General features: G+C 39.6%; 1 protein-coding gene across 2 annotated transcripts in view; it reads left to right on the plus strand.

Annotated features, from left to right (window-relative positions):
* Positions 1-17,956, plus strand: part of LOC309382894 (uncharacterized protein) — a 49,100-nt gene that overhangs the window by 4,084 nt on the left and 27,060 nt on the right. The window contains exon 2 of one of the 2 annotated variants that reach the window (XM_081934854.1): positions 10,296-10,510. The exons of the other annotated variant lie outside the window; for it this stretch is intronic. Within the exon in view, the coding sequence (XP_081790980.1) occupies positions 10,296-10,510 (215 nt within the window). The remainder of the gene's footprint in view (positions 1-10,295; positions 10,511-17,956) is intronic. 2 annotated transcript variants of the gene reach the window in all.

Here is a 17,956-nt window from a genome sequence, read left to right on the forward strand (position 1 = left end):
GTGATATGATGTAATTGTGCTTATCATTTTTCTAATCATTCTATCTTTCTAGAAGTCAATTCATATAATTTCTTGTGCAATAAGTATTTAATGGAAGCAGTGGTGGGATCCTGCTAGTTTAACAACCAGTTCGGTGAGCTCGTGTTTCTGATAATTCAATTCAGTTGGAGCTATAAACTTTTAAGATGTCTGCTTCTCTTTTTCTTCACCCATATACCTGTAGCTCTTGGAGGTATCTCAAATTCTTCCAAATTATTATCTTTCAAGTGCATGGCTTCTGGCATTGCCAATCAAAATCAAAAGTATGCATAAGCGTACTTCTTCTTCTTCTTTTCTTTTTTCTTTTGGCCTTTGCAGTTTTTATTCCAAAGAGAAAATGATGGCCTTTTAAGCATCTATAAATTTTGTCAGTGAGCCAGTGGAGTTTTACAATAGATGCCTCACCTGGAAGCCTCTTGTTTGGGAAAAGATATTGAGCTGTGGTTTTTCCTATGGTTCTACAAAGGTAATTACCCAGCAGGGTAATTATTCTTATTCAAAGTCTCCAGATTGTATATAATAAAGGATACAGGAAGGAATATCTCAAAAATATCCCCATAGGTTCCAACAAACATAAAGTGTGAACTAATAGTGATAATTATGCTTAGGAAGAGGAGACCAAAGGAGGGGGCTGACTTAGATAAAGGGAAACAGATGCTCTTTAAAGAGATAATACTCTAAACATGGGTTAGCAAGCACATTATCATGGCACTTTGAACTAAAGCCATTAATCTAAGTGGATAAGCTATATTTGAGGAATATGAAGGGGTTTGCACTAAAATTTACACAAGACACCATACAACATTATTTCCAGATCTTTCACAATGTTCAACTAAATCAAAAATTTCCACTGGAAAAATATAAACTCTTTCTGGGTTTTTTTTTTTTGCCACCATAGAGATATGGATATCCTGCTACAAACACCAGTGTAAGAGATGCTTAGGAAGGGAATAAAATAAAGATGGGAATAAATGTGTTTAGAAGAACAGAGTGATAGTGGGAGACTTCAATGACCCAAATATCTGCTGGGAAACTAACAAAGAATGGGATCCCTCAGACTTCTAATTTCTATCTGACAACTGTAATTTTCAGATGATAAAACAAAGAGATCAGTTATCTTGGATCTAATCTTAATCCACAGACAGGAACTGGCTAATGAAAGAAAATGTCAGGCACCTTCAGGAAAAGTGACCACGCCACATTGAAGATAACTAGACAAGGGAAAGTTGAAAGATGTCTTGCTTGAACTACAAATTATGAGGATTATTTATACCACAATTTGAAATCCTAAATAATAGAGAAGATGGAAGACTTGAAAAAATAAAATAGTGACTGTATTGTCACAAATCATCTCTGTGAGAGAGAGAAATGGGGGGGGGGGGGTACTTTAACAAGATTATAGAGATGAATACCAATAATGGTGACAAACTGGGAAGAGAAAAGAAGATCATTAAGAAATGGAAACACATTGAAAATTAATTAAAGAGGAATGAATACAAACCGATAGCTCAACCCTGTAAAAATGGAGTCGTAATATTTCCATTGTATTCGGCTTTGGCTGAACTGCATCTGGAATATCTGGTCCAGCCAAAGGCATCACTTTTATAAAGGGACAAAACCAACAGAATTTAGAACAGGTTCAGAGAAAAGTTACATAGATGATAATAGGTCTGGAAATGAAGCCCTACGAAGTATAGTTAAAAGAGTTGGCTGTGTTTGGTGTGCAAAGGAGAAAGAGCAGACACTATAAGCATCTACCAATAACAGCTGTTAAAGGGACAGACCAGTTTTCTGTTGAAAGAGTAGGAAAATGACCAATGAGCTGAAATTAAAAGAAAGGAGGTTTATGCTAGAGATTAAGAGGCATTTCTTATGAGTAGGTGCAGTTAACAGAGGAACAGTCTGCTTGGAAGTATTCTCTCCTTTCTGGAGGGTATGAGACAAGTGCTTGATGGCCATCAATCAGGGATCAGCTGGCTCAGTGGCTAAGACACTGAGCTTGTCAATCAGAAAGGTTGGCAGTTTGGCGGTTCAAATCCCTAGTATAGGTCTCCTGCGTGAGCAGGGGGTTGGACTAGATGACCTCCAAGGTCCCTTCCAACTCTGTTACTGTTATTAATAGATTTCTGCACTGTACAGGGAAGTGGAGTAGAGAGTTATAAACCCTTCCAACTCATACATTCCCTAGTTCCATGATCTTTACTCAAAGATTCTACTTAATCTGAATCTACAGTAATGAAAGTTTATGAAGTTTTAACAAAAATAGTCTATAGTGTGATAGTGGCAGAAGATCTCTTCAAAAGAGGTCTACAAATATAACACTGGCTTTCTATATTTCTGTTTGCTCTGGCTATCAATTCCTCTGCACTATCACCTCATGGTCACATACGTGTAAGTGACTTCTTTGAGAGGTTGGAAATCACACCAAAAAAACCACCAACTGGTCTCTCTAGATGTTTCTTCATTTTATCAAACAAGTGTGAGTCAGAGAAAATTCTACCTCTCCCAAACCCTCCAGCAGTTGTGAAAAGCTTGGAAGGAGACAAGTCTTTCTGCCTTTTCATGAAATCTTTGACAACATAATCGACTGTGAGAGTAATTCTTGTTATTTATTTTTATTTGGGGCATGTGACTACAATCTTCATATCTGTATTGTGACATTTGTAGAAGAGACTCTTTTTTTAAAAAAAAGCAAACACAAAAACCTAATCCAAACTTTGGCACAAAACCCAAGTAAGTAAGGTGTAGGATGATTTAAATGGAAAACTCAAAAGACACTGAGCAGCTATTTTAGTTTTTCTTCCTTAGAGATTATCTGTGATAAGATGAAAGAATTAACAGCAGGAATCCATGGGTAACGAAATATAATGTCCATCTGTGAGCAAAGAATATCTGTGAGAATCAGTTGGTGTGTGCCATTATACAAAGTTCATTGTAGATGATTGTCCTCTAATCATGTGAAGAAATGTATATTGAATTATATCTTTTTCCTTTGTTCAATAATTATACAGTTTATGTTTTGGAGTCTGTTAGCTATGATCCTGTAGCTCATTAGTAAGAAATATTTATTTACAATCCATTCTCTTCTCTAAAAAGTTGAGATTCATGGAATGAAAGTTTTTTTCCCTTCCTTTTACCTTTCACTCTGGACTGAAAAGCAGTTTGCTTCTTGACATCATGTGGATCAAGGCAGCCGATTGTGGTGTATTAGCTACTTATAAACTCAGTAAGATAGTCCTCATTTAGCAACTTTTCTCAAGTATGATTATCAAATACTAACTTTGTGATCAAATACCATATTTCTTCACAAACCTGTAAAACAAAGGAAACAAAGTAAAATCATAAGTACAGTTGCGGTTTAACCTAGTGATCACTTCACTTAATGACTGAGTTGCCAGTCCCAATTGTGGTAGCTAAACAAAGATTACCTTTTACCCTTATTCAGCTATAACATCCAGCTGCATTGGAATGTGAGGTATAGTTTACTTATGATCACAATTATCAGGTATTTCTGATAAAAGGATGCAACAATGCTCATATCAATGTATGGCTTGTTGCCACAAATGACTGGCTTTTACTAGTAAATATGTTTAGCTTTAGTATCTATTTTTGGTTTTCTGAATTTTTTCTAGTCTATAATTTTCTAAGTAGGAATAGTTAAGAAAAACAAAGAAAAACATTTAAAGTGATAAGAGATTGATTCTTTATCATATTTCTGATATCTCCCACTTCCCTACTGCATGATATTTCCACATGTATATTTCAAGTCTGAAAGCTGTCAAAAACATCTGACAAATATTTCTGTGAAGATTCTCAGTCATTCAGGTCAAGGTTGTCCCAAAGGTGCTTTTTCAAGAGGCGACTGGACTTTCTGATTTTTCTTTGAAGATGTTTCTGATGGCCTTAATCACTCACTAAAAGAATGCAAATGTCCAGCTGTCTACAAGGAGTATAAATCCTTCCATTCCCCACCATCCAGTCAGAGCTGAAGAAGAAGCTTCTTGGATGAGAAGTGAAACGTCTTTGAAGAAAAAACAAAGCCTTTGGGATTTTGGCAAAGATGTTTCAAGGGCTATGGTGAAGCTCCTTACCAAGAGAATGATATTTGAGGCTTCTATATAGGCTTTTGAGATAATGTCTCCCACAAGGATGGAAATCATTTTGTCAGCTATGCCAAAGAATCAAAATATCCCCATTCACTGAGGTCATTAGCGCAAAAATCAACTTTCAGTATTACTCTCTTTACTAAGATGCTACTCACATCTATTGAAACCATTGCATTTGGAGAGTTGGCACAGCTCCCATCATGGGATTTACATCTGCAGTTATTGAGAAAGATGCTCAAATCAATCATTAATAGACAAATGGAAGAATATGTTAATAAATGAATATTACCCCAACTTAGTGCCCTCCAGATAGTTCATCTCCTGTAACCCTCAAATTCAACAATTGTGAATGACATTTGGGTTAGGGAAAGCTTTGTGAAAGGATCTGTCCTTCACTTTTAGAATTGACAGTTTGAGTCCAGCTTCATGAAAATCAGGAAGAAAAGAGATGGATCAGATCTTTATGATCCTGAGACTGAAAATGATGGAGAACATAAGGGTCATAGTTATCCCAGAGTTGATTTTTTTTCAAGAGGCAATGGGACTTTTTGGTTTTTCTTTGAAGACGTTTTGCTTCTCATCCAGAAGCTTCTTCAGCCCATGTCTGTTAATCCCATTTTGACTCTCTTCATCCCCCAAAAGACCATAATGGTAAACCAGAAAGCTACTTATTTATTGAGTTTATATATTTGAGGCAGGGGATGTAGGTATAAAGACACCATTTTCTACAAGTAAGGGGTGTTTTAGCATAGCTTTTTCAAGAGTTGTGTGAAATTTCCATTTACCAGTATATTTATCTTAAAGGAATTATTCTGGCAATACCTGTCTATTTGGATGCCTCCTCAGTTATCACTGTTTTAAAAGTTTGGTGCTGTTGCTTTTTTAATTTAAATCTTTAATGAAATTACAAAACACCTAATTAGAATCAGAAAGTTATCATCTCTGTTTCGCCTCTCCCATTGTTATCTCTCTTAATTTCAACAATGAATCCTTCTTGAGGAACAGGGATGATAACATATGATTTGTTTTCTTAGCACAGCTGGAGTTGATTTGCTTCAGTTTATTTATCTACTTTCTCTCTTAGCTCCTTTTCAAGTATATCAAATCTGTCATCTGATCTCTAGATTATTACAATGATCATTAGTTGTTGAGGAATGCGTTATCTCTGGGGGACTTCGGTGAAAATAAGCATCATAGCTTTCTGGTTTTTTAAGCCGTTTTTTACCCTGCTGCAGATAATAATTTATAATAGCAGATACTATAATATGACATATATTCATGTATTTAAATGGCAGTATCAGAACAAGAGGCATAATCCTAGAATATCACTGCCAAGATACATTTCTGCCGTAACATACCATTGACCAGAAGAGATGTGAGTGCAGAGCGATAAAACAATATAGACAGGGAGGGGAACAAAGGCATTCTGAACAACTGATAGATATTAATCATTTTGTTAAAAAAGCAGTGAAAGAGCAAACTTAAGTATGAACTAATTTTGTCCACATACTAATTATTGAATCAACATCTTCATAATGATCACCTCATTTTTGCACTTTCTGTAGTTCTGCCATCAGGTTTCCGATTTCCAAGCTTCAATTTCTTAAGTTTCTACAGTGTGTTTCCATATGAAGCAGGACATTTTCAAGCTGTATTTCAGGTTTTCTGAACTATGCTGTTAATCAGAGCGCCATACTTCAGAGTGAGTATGATGCTAGCATTTGCAGAGAGTGGGGATGCATCAAGAGTTGTTCATGCTAGCCAGTAGGATTTAACAAATATAATGTCGCCTTCCTCCACAAAAGTAGAATGTAATAATGTGCTACCCAACTTTTCAACTGTATCATTTGTCTGATGCTCTGTTAAAAGAGAGAGAGAGGTAGGTAAGACCAATGGAGGGATTCAAATAATTTAACAACTGGTTCTCTTCCTTAATAACCAGCTGGGTAGGCAGGGCTCGGTGGTCATGTGACTAGGTGGGTGTGGCCAACTCAGTGTCACTCACGTCGATGGGCGCTTCGCCTTAGCTGTTACAATGTAATAAGGGTTAACCGGAGAGGCAGTTTCTGTAAGCAGGGCAAGAAAGATTAGGCTAGAAACAACACCAGAATGTTTCCTTCCTGCCTTCCTTACAGGATTAGCCCTGTAAAGTGCAAAAAAAAAAGAAAATGAGATTTCTTCCAACAACCGGTTCTCCGAACTGCTTAGAAAGTTAACAACCGGTTCTCCCAAATAGGTGCAAACTGGCTGAATCCCACCCCTGGGTAAGACGATGTGTTGAGAGGCAGCTATATGGAGGGGGTAGGGTTAAGTTGGAGAAATCATTGGAGTACTGTAGATATAAATAAATGCTCTTGAGATGTGACAGCAGCTGCGTAATTGTGATATAGCAGTAGCCTACAAGCAGGAACTCTTCAAGGGAATGTAATCAGTGTTATAATAAATCAACATTCAGGGCTCCCTCATAAAGTCTTTATGTGGTGACATAGTATTTACTCTCCAAACAAGTCAGAAGGCTAAAAAAAATTATCTCTATACATATGCGTGCGCGCGCACAAAAACAACCAAAACAAAAACAGATGACGGCTGTTTCATGAAGAATAGATTAAACCTCTGGGGAAGGGTGGAGAGAGAAAGATGATTGATTACACCAGTTGTATCAGTTCTGATCTACAAGTAAGCGTGGATTGGTTTGCCCTGTAAACCTGCAACCTAGATAGATTTTTTTTTTTATGTGTGCATATGTTTTCTCTTTCCCTGTTTTTTTCCGATTCCCTTCTTAAAAGTATGCTAAGCAAGTAGGACGTATTAAGGAAATGTGCCATATTGATGCTGCTCCTGCCCTTATAAGGAGACAATTCAGTGGACTCCTTAAGTGACAGATGTTGTTCTGCGGTTTCACAATTTCTGGCAAGTGTAAAGGGAAAGATGGTCAGGAATCAAGCTTACTGTCTAGAGATCACATGGAAACAAGTGTGCAGTTTTCTTAGCCACGGTAGATAAATGATGTGCCCTGGCCTTCTTTTCAGATACTTCTAAAATTTCCCCACTCTTGTCTACGGCCCTGTTATTTCTTTGTCCATACAGGTAGTCCTCAACTTATGACCACAATGGAGCCCAAAATTTATGTTGTTAAGCAAGACATTTGTTAAGTGAGTTGTGCCCCCCATTTTATGATGTTTCTTGCCACAGTTGTTAAGTGAATCACTGCAGTTGTTAAGTTAGTAACACGGTTGTTAAGTGAATTTGGTTTCCCCATTTATTTTGTTTGCCAGAAGGCCGCAAAAGGTGATCACATGATCCCGGGACACCGCAATCCTCATAAATATGAGTCAGTTGCCAAGCTGAATTTTGATCACTTGGCCACTGGATGATTCAATGATCATGTGAAAAGCAGTAATAAGTAGTCACTTTTTTTCAGTGTCATTGTAACTTTGAATGTTCACTAAATGAACTACCATAAATCGAGGACTACCTGTTCTAATTAAAATCTGAAGTTGCTTGGCCTCCCAAGCCAAATAAAATTAGCCAGGTGCTGCACTTTGTTGAGATTGTCGCATAAAGTAGCCTAAAAATGATCCACCAGACAACCGAGGTGTAAAATCTTAGATTCATACTATCCACCTTATGTTGTTATTAGTTGCAAAATCGTGTCCAACCCATCGCGTTCCCATGGACAACATTCGTCCAGGCCTTCCTGCCCTCTACCATCCTCTGGAGTCCATTTTGGCTCACGCCTACTGCTTCCATGACTCCATCCAGCCACCTCATTCTCTGTTGTCTCCTTCTTCTTTTGCCTTCAGTCTTTCCCAGCCTTAAGCTCTTCTCCATCTTATGAGATTCAGGCTAAGGATGCTTCTTGAAGTCAATCAGAATCACATTATCTTCTCTATCAAACTGCTTTTTAAAGACCCACATTGTAATAGCCATTGGCCTTTTAAAGTTTGGGATTTTTTAAAAAATGGTTGTTAGCACATTGTTATGTGAACAGAAGCAATAATTATGTAACAAAAAGGAACTGTTTAGTTTATAGAGAAACCCATCTATCAAAGAACATTGCTTTTAGAAGGTTGATACTAAAATAAATTGTGGGAATTGATTTATGTTGTCATAATAATTAGGTTTCATTGGAAGCAGCCCAGAGTTGTCTGGAAGATTAGCAGTTATATAAATGTTTTAAATTAATTAATTTAAATAAATAAATAATAATTAGTTGCAATGCTATGGGGAAGGGAAAATTTAACATGCATATTTGAGATGCTACTCTACTTACCCAAAAGGAAGATAATCTTGAATATAAGATGGTCCCAAAAGGAAGAATAAACAGAAAATAGTTATTATCACAGCCAAAAAAAAATCCTGTATAATGCCCAACTTTTTCACATCCAGAATGGTTGCCAAAAGCTGAAACTAGAAGAATCTGCAAGGGGATTGGTAGTGGGAAGATGATGAAATTAATGTCTTGTTGTGGTGCACACCTATGAAAGGAGCAGAACTTTTATCACCTAATGCTGCTGCTTTTCATTTTGATTAATGTATCTGATACTGCAGATGCCTCTGGCCGAAACTAATCCTGAAGATTCCAACCCCCCCCCCCCCATCCCACATCTTGTCTAATATATGTGTACATGTGACTCAGGATTGTGTGGGTGTGCGAATAAATGGATATATAGACCCAGCAGAAGCCACGCTCACTAGAAAGGGCTGGGCCAGGCCAGAAATATAAATGCATATTAATTTAATTAATAACTGTCAATTAAAAATATTTGCTTATAAAATGAAGAATGCTATTTCCCAAATTAACTGATCCTCATCTGCACATACCAACCACTCTCTTTCACAAACTAAAAAAAAAAATCCTTCCTTCTAACAGGAATAACAAAAAAGAAGGGAAAGAATTGTCTAGACATTGTGCAAAGGGTTACATTCTAGACAAACAACCCCTCCCAAGCAGTAGCCACATTCAAAAGCATGTGGGCTTTTTAGCTGATTGCAATCAGGTTGCTTCTCCCCCCGCCCCCCCCCCCTGATTTATTTCTCTGAAAATAAAAGAGTCTTATTTTCTTTTGACCCCCAAAATAAGCACTTGGCCTTATTTTTAGGGAGGTCTTATTATTTTTGAGGTGCAGGAGGCCGCTTAACCTCAGCCCGCAGCCCGCAGATCAGCTGATCCAGAGAGCACCGGAAGTTCTGTCTTTGTTTCTGGCACCACTCTTGCCAGCCCTAGCATCGTTGGGCCTGCGGCTCTTTTTGCGGCCGCCACTAAGAGAAGGGACACAATAGCTAGGGTTTGAGGAAGCAGCCTCTGCGAGGCCATTCCATGTGGATAGCAAGTACATGCGGGGCGTGTGGGGCATGTTTCCCCCTCCCCCCAGGAAATGGCAGGGAATAGCTGTGCATGCATTTAAATATTTTAGGGGAGGGCTTATTTTCGGGGGAGGGCTTATTTTAGCGCATGCACTCAAAAGCCCAATTGGGTTTATTATCTGGGGAGGTGTTATTTTCAGGGAAACAGGGTACTTATTCACAGATCGCATTCTGCCCCATACATCCCTGCGACCAATTCGCTCTCACAGAGAGGGACTTCTCCAGGTGCCGTCCACCAGGCAGTGTCAGAGGGCGGCGCCCAGGAATAGGGCCTTCTCTGTGATGGGCCCAGCCCTCTGGAATGACCTCCCCCCAGATATCAGGACAACAACCGATCTCCACTCCTTCCGCACGAAACTCAAGACCCACCTGTTCCAACTAGCCGGCCTGGCTTAACTAGAACTTTCTAACCTCCCTGGCAATTTTAATATTTTAATATTTTATACGTAAATTTTGGGTTTTTTAACTGTTTTAATTGTTTTAATTGATTGTTATTTATTTGAACCTAGTGGCTTCCATTTGTATTTGACTGTTAAATATTGATGTCACCTGCTCCATGCCACACTTGTATTTTGATTTAATTGTACGTCGCCCCGACTCCCTTTGCGGAGAGGGGGCGACTGATAAATCGAAATAAATTATAATAATAATAATAAAATAATAATAATTTTGGAGAGAGGGCAAAATATTCTCTTATCCTTTCAATATGGCAATGTTTATGTTGTGGCAGCAGCTGTATGAAGAAGATCCTTATAGTCTTCTCCACCTGTTCATAATCCACAGGTGCAATGTCTGGAGCAGCACAACCAAGTTCTGGTCACAAGATGGAACTTTTTGAAAGAACAAGACAATTCCCTTTCTGATTTTGACATCAAACTTCTCTATGACCGGTACATGAATAAACTGAATCTCGAAATGCGATCTATAGATGCGGAAAAAGAACAGCTGGACTCAGAAATTGATGAAGTGCTAGTTTCTATGGATTCCTTCCGAAACAAGTGAGTCTCTTCTCTCTCTTTTTCTTTTTCCCCTTCACGGGTTTGTTGAACATGCCTATAAAACTTTTCTATTTTTCTAAGCATTTTAATAATTGCATTCCTACATACTTCATAAACGAAATTATGCCAAAAGGCCTCTGTGGTGAAGCTTTTCTTACCATGTAATGCAAAGTTCCTAGTGATCTTGAAATAGGAAAGGCAATCACTAACTTCTGTGGCAGTGGTGGGATTCAAACTTTTTAAACTACCGGTTCTGTGGGCGTGGCTTGGTGGGTGTCAGAGACGTGCGGTCAGGAGAGGCAGGGGAGGCAGAGCCTCTCCGCTCTCATCATGAAAAGAAAAAAAAAGGGAAAAGGCACATGTGGTTCAATTCCCTGCCTTCCTGAGTCAACATGAAGGGGACCACGGAGAGCGCTCCGCCGGCTCGCTCTCCGCAGTCCCCTTCATTTTGACTCAGGAAGGCGGGGAATGGGACCACGTGTGCAGGAGGCTGAGGCAGCCTCAGCCTCCTGCACACGTGGTCCCATTCCCCGCCTTCCTGATGATGTCACCAGCCTCACCAGCCATAAACCTCACCGCACGTCACTGGTGGGTGTGGCATGGTTTGGTGGGCGTGGCAGGAGGAGGATACTGTAAAATCTCCACTCCCTCCCCACTCCAGGGGAAGGTTACTGCAAAATCTCCATTTCCTCCCGATCAGCTGGGACTGGGGGGACAGAGAATAGATGGGGGCAGGGCCAGTCAGAGGTGGTATTTACCGGTTCTCTGAACTACTCAAAATATCCACTACCTGTTCTCCAGAACTGGTCAGAATCTGCTGAATACCACCTCTGTTCTGTGGTGCAGAATCTTCTTTTTTTCCTGATGGATTTTTGTGGCCATACTCACCATATAACCCTCTCCAATTCTGTCTTATTCGTCGCTCCTGAAAACATTGAAGTTGGTTGCTCAGCCAAAGGGGTTAGAAGAAGCCCTGCTTCTAATTCAGCATTGTGTGTGCTATGAGTATCAGAATGAGCTTTCCCCTAATGCCAAAATGGACTTCCTTGATTCCTCATTCATTAGGCATGTGAATAGATTCTAAGGAAAGATTAAGTTACACATAGCCACATTCTTGACATTATGGGGCCTGTATGAACGGTTATTCCTTTTTCAGACAAAGACCAACCCCATAATTGTAGAGTTTAGTTGATGAATAATGTTTTTAACCTCAACGTGGTTTGATGGATATTGTACACTGGTTGAAAAGCCGGTGCATGAAATCCAATCAAAAAGAAAAGAAATGAGAGACGCAAGGAGATAAATGTGTAATTATGTATAAATATAATATGCCCTTCTCCAGTGTCTCAATTCTCAACCTTTCTTTTCTTTCTGTGTCCTACTTTCTTCTAATGACAACCTCTTCCTTGAGTTCAGGATCAAAACATGATTATCCCCCCTCCCCCATCCTTCTTTTCTTCCTCTCTATCTGCGAGCATGTTTTACTTTTTCTATTACCAAATCCACATCTAAAAATGTTTTAAGAAGTATTACTTTACTTAATTATCTCCCTTATTTTTTTCTTTTGTATTCCTATACATGCAAGCAATGCTTCTCTTCAATTTTCTATGTTTAATATTTTTATTACACGTAGCATAATTATGCCTGTTTTTATAAATAATAATGTAACGGTAAAGAGGTAAAGGTTCCCCTAGTCATTCCCGACTCTAGGGGGCAGTGCTCATCTCCGTTTCAAAGCCAAACAGTCAGCGTTGTCCAACAACGTCTCCATGGTCATGTGGCTGGCATGACTAAATGCCAAAGGCGCACAGAACACTGTTACTTTCCCACCAAAGGTGGTTCCTATTTTTCTACTTCCATTTTTACATACTTTCAAACTGCTAGGTTGGCAGAAGCTGGGACAAGTAATGGGAGCTCACGCCATTACGCGGCGCTAGGGATTCAAACTGCCAAACTGCCGACCTTTCTGATCGACAAGCTCAGCATCTTAGCCACTGAGCCACCGCATGAATATCCATAAATAGACTCTTTAAAAAGATACATGAATGCAGTTTGCAGCCATCTGAATTATAAGCCTAATTCTACAATGAAGTGTTCTCAAGGTGAACTTAAATGAGTGGATTGCCTGAAAGATTAGTGGATAAAATTGATGATAGAAAGCAAAAGGGTATGTTTGTCTTAAAAAAAACCACCAAAATAAATTAATTTGATGATCAAGTTCATTTATTCGTTTCTAATTTAACAAATGCTTCATGCAATTTAAAGATGAAATAAAGAATACAGAAATAAAGCTGAAACTAGAATAGGTTAATTCTTATCACATTTAATGTTCAGATTTAATTTTTTTAGCAGTAGAAATATATCCAATTTACCATCAACCATATTCTTCACATATGCTCTTTCCCTGGATTAGATAAAAATTAAAATAGGTACCTTGTACAGACACAACCATGATGTCTAGATTGATATCTAGGGGTTTTAGGGGAGGATTAACATCCATCCACATTCCAGAATGTACATTCCTTTGTTTTGGTTTGGCTAGATTTGACTTGAGTTACATGAAGCTGCTTATGAATAGTGTCTTTTCTCTAGCATTTATTTAGACCTGATTCTCATCATATTTTATTTGATAAAATAAGTATGCCTAAAAATTAGCCTTTAAGCAGTTTTTCAGATGGGTTTCTAGCTATTCTACCCTTCACGCTATCATTTTTATCAAAAGAAACTGTGTGGGAAAAATATGGGAAGGTTACCAGTGGAAGCATCGGAGAATTAAGCAAGAAGCTGCACAATGAAAACCTTGAAAAGGGACATGCAATTGTCCAGCAATATGACAGCTCACCCCCCACCTTTTTCCGAAGTAGTTTTTGTGGCTGATCCTTGGCCAAGGAATGAATGATGCCACTGTTTTTCTTGCCCCAAGTCTCAGAATCACCTTGAAAGCAGTCTGACACTGGAGATGTCAAAAGGTTCATTGTCCAGTGACTCCTCTTCTTCCTTTTATGTTTCTTCGCGTTTAAACCCATGGTCTCTTAAAATGGCATTGCATGCTTCAGTATTGGATGCAACTAGTTGGCCGTATTAAAGGGCTGCTCTCCAATGTGTCAACCAGTGGAAAAATATGATGGTATAAATTGCATTGCCTTTTCTATGCAACCTCCATCACAAGGCTGGGGAGTGGAGCTGTCCTTCCTGCTTAATGTGGGAGAAGTAAAGGAAAGTGATAGCTACCCACCAACATTTCCCCCTCCCATAAAGTGTCACCTACTAGTGGGGCAAACAAGCAACAACTCTTCTTTATGTGGGATGAGATGGGGATGAGCAAGAGTAGGTAGATATTTGTAGTGGTTGGTTTAGCAATCTGTCAAGTTGGCCATCAAACAAGTCGCAGGCATGAAAATGCTCATAATATGGACTAGCGCTTTTCCATGTCCAAAAGTAGTCATGGTTGGGGTGGAGGGGGGGGGAAACAGGAGACCGCCCCTGCAAGGGAGGAAGCAAACTCTGTGAGGGAAAGGGAATTGGGCAGGGAATGGCCCTGGTCTGGAGGGCAACATTGGAAAGGAGCCCAGGGGATAGGCAAGATGACAGAGCAAGCCAAATTGCTTCCTTCCAAATTATAAAAATTGGTAAAATATAGGCCATGCACAATCCTTTGTCAGCAAAAGCCATGGAAAAGCTGTAATGTGCTCACTACTGCCAGAGCTGGCAGAATCCTTCCCTCTTCTTTCCCCATTTAAATCAGCCATCTGGGCAGAAAAGTGCTAAAGCTACACATGTAAAAAGCCTGTGCAAAACCTGACAAGGGCATCGTAAAGCATCTCCTTGATGTAATTGTATATGTTTCTGCTTGTAAACCTTTTGTTTTCCAGTTCCGATTTTTAAGGTAAAGGAAAGGAGGGGGGGGGCAAGGCAGAGGAGAAGAGATTTTGTGCAAATCATTTCTCTAAAAAGAAAAATACTTAAAATCTACATGTATCTTTATTTTCTAACACAAAAGTGTCATCTGGAAAATTCCCATAATTTTGACACAGTGTTCCTTTATTAAGAGGGACCTGCCTAAGATCAATGTGCCAAGTTACAATTTGAGATCTCTGGAAAGATATGTATCTTCTAATGTTTTTAGCCACCAGACAAGTAACAGGCTTTCATATTACACTCTGTTGACTTTTCCAAAGGAGGTGGGGACCAACTGCAGGCAAAAGGCAAGCAGGGACAACACATTTCTTTGTGAACCCTCTTTGTTTCATTATGTCACTCTTGTTGTTTCTTTAAAAATGTTAATAAGATAGTTAATTGTTTCCTTGCTAATGCTAGACAATTTGCAGCTGGTTCTTGGGCTTGCTTTGATTTGATTTGAATAACAGAATTTTCCAACAGGATAAGAAGTACCAAGTTAGGACTAACCATTCTTCTATAGCTAAGGACTTTTTAAATCTTTTCTTTCTTCACTCCCTGTGTTAGGGTTACCTATTAATGATCACAGTTCAATTATCCTGAATAATTTTGCTTTTGCATTTATCGTATTCACTAGATTTGTTTATTTTGAAGCACATTAAAGGATGTTCTTTCTTTTTAAAAAAGAGACAGAGCTAGCCTTGAAGAAAAATCAGCGTACATGAGATGCAAGTCTATGCATCTCATATTGTCACCTAGCAGGGTGCCATATTCCCCTCTCCAATTGCCTATCCTTCTGCTACAGACATTGGGAGTTGGGAAGGAACCTCTATTTCCATTGAATCTTTGATACCAGACTCCTCTGCAACCAGTTCTGGTCAGAAACCTGTGGCAGCTTGGCAGTGGTGGGATTCAGACAGTTTGCACATATTCGGGAGAACTGCTTCAGTAGTGGGTTTATAATTTTTTTACTACCGGTTCTCTCATGTGCACACATCATGGGTGGGTGGGTGGAGCCTCCCACCACCGCTACTACCGTTCGCCCAATCCAGGCTGAACTGGGAGCAACCCACCTCTGAACCAGTTGTTAACTTTCTAAGCAGTTCGGAGAACCGGTTGTTGGAAGAAATCTCATTTTGTTTTTTCCCCACTTTACAGGGCTAATCCTATAAGGAAGGCAGGAAATGCCTGGTGTTGTTTCTAGCCTAATCTTTATTGCCCTGCTTACAGAAACTGCCTCTCCGGTTAACCCTTATTACATTGTAACAGCTAAGGCAAAGCGCCCATCGACGTGAGTGATATTGAGTTGGCCACACCCACCCAGTCACATGACCACCGAACCACACCTACACAGCTGGTCATTCGGCCAGAGAACCCGTTGTTAAATTATTTGAATCCCACCACTCTTTGGCATGCTTTGTTTGGAGAGCTCAGGTATCTTGAAAGCCCTCTCTCTGGGTGGGCTGGGGCAGTAGGCAGTACTGGTATCAGTTCATTTGCAAAGAAGAGGGAAAGAGGAATCTGGCCGGCTATATTGATGAGGCAGGCTGTAATTAAGCCTAACAGCCTGGCTACAAATCAAACATTCCAGCCAAAGGGCAGAAAAACCAGAAGAACCAACCTTTCTGCCATTATACTTCTAATGGGCCTTATGAAATAGGTAGCTCCCAGGGTGGGGAGAAGGTTCTGTCACCACCTGTTTTGTCTTTGGAAGAGCGGCCTGTTCCTGAAGCCTCCAGGCGTTTCTGTTGCTGATTCCTTTTCATTTATAGCTCCTGCAAACATGTCATCTTTGCTGCTGGCTCAGGGTCTTCAAGGTTTGGCTTGGGAATCCAACTTCTGAGGCTGGGACTTGGCACACACTGTGTACCTGCCTTTCTGCACATTCAGGCCTCAAGAGTCCTTCCCCAGCTTAGAAGGACAATGTAGTTTGCAATCATTGGGAGCATGAAGTTTCTGAATGGGTTACACCTGGTACAAATAATGGGAGGGGACACTCATTTTGACTAAACAACTAGCTAGTGTTTTGTGGTGTTTATGCACATACCTAGGAATCCTGGTAGCAAAGTGGTTAGAATGCAATATTGCAGGTTAACACTGCTCACAGCCTGGAGTTCAATCCTGATGGGGCTTGAGGTTGACTCAGCCTTCTATCCTTCCGAGGTTAGTAAAATGAGGAGCCAGATTGTTGGGGGCAACAGGCTGATTCTGTAAACTGCTTGGAGAGGGCTGTAAAAGCACTGTGAAGCGGTATATAAGTCTAAGTGCTATTGCTAGTATTTTACACTCATTGCATTTCTAGATCTGTCCATCCCTAGTTCAATTTCTTATTTCAGATCTGAAACCTGGTAAGGCTGTTTGTGGCACCAGTCTTATTTAGACGTTACCCTTCTTTGTGAATAAGTAATAGTGCAGAGATGTGTAGATGTAGATCAGGGCTGGGAAACTCATGGCCCACGGGCTGGATGCATCACGTGCTGGCCACGCCCACACCAGTTTAGTGAAGGGGGGAAGTCCCGATACGTCATGTGACTCCGCTATGATGATGCGACTTTGACAGCCCTGATGTAGATGCTTGGCAGCACAGCTGTCCACTCTATAAATCAATGCACACATATAAATCAATGCACACAGTCCCTTCGGGGAGAGGGGGCGGTCTATAAATTTAATAAAATAAAATAATAAATAAAATAATAAAAATGCCACTTTTTGAAAGATCATGATGTTAGAAAAATAATCTATCTCACATAGTAAAGCTGGGTTTTCCAGCTAATAGGGAAGAAAAATGTTCTTAAGTATCCATAAAAAGTGAGTATAGAGTAGAGTAAGACAACAACTATACATTAAACGTATATTCTGCCCAATTCCAAGTAACTCTAGGTGGTTGTGGACTATAACCAATGTGTAAGCATTAGAAGAAGGCTCACTATAGATAAACTTATGTTTTGAAAGTAGATCTTCCAGATTCCATCCTAGGCAACTCCAAGTAGAACTGGAAGATATATTTAACTGAAAGAATAGACATGGAAGATGAGACTATCATAGGCAACTAATACAGAATAACAGAGTTAGAAGGGAGATCTTCTTGTCCAACTCTCTGCTCAAGCAAGAAACCCTATAATGATACAGTTGGTTGTCCAATCTCTTCTTAAAAGCCCCCAGTGATGGAGCTAAGTCATTCCACTGATTATTATCACTGTCAGGATATTTCTCCTTAGTTCTAGGTTTTCTTGTCCTGCCTTCAGGTGCTTTGGAGAATAGGTTGACTTCCTCTTCTATGTGGCAGCCCCTCAGATTTTGGAACACTGCTATCATGTTATTCCTAGTTCTTTTCATTAAGCTAGACATACTCAGTTCCTGCAACTCTTCATATGTTTTAGCCTCCAGTCCCCTAATCATCTTTGTTGCTCTTCTCTGCACTTTTTCCAGAGTCTCAACATCTTTTTTATATTGTAGTGATCAAAACTGGATGTAATATTCCAAGTGTGGTCTTACCCAGGCATTATAAAGTGGTATTAACACTTCACATGAAAGTAGGGATGATTATAG

The sequence above is a fragment of the Natrix helvetica genome (assembly GCF_964273705.1).
Source record: "Natrix helvetica genome assembly, chromosome: 1".
Classification (NCBI taxonomy): Eukaryota; Metazoa; Chordata; class Lepidosauria; order Squamata; family Natricidae; genus Natrix; species Natrix helvetica.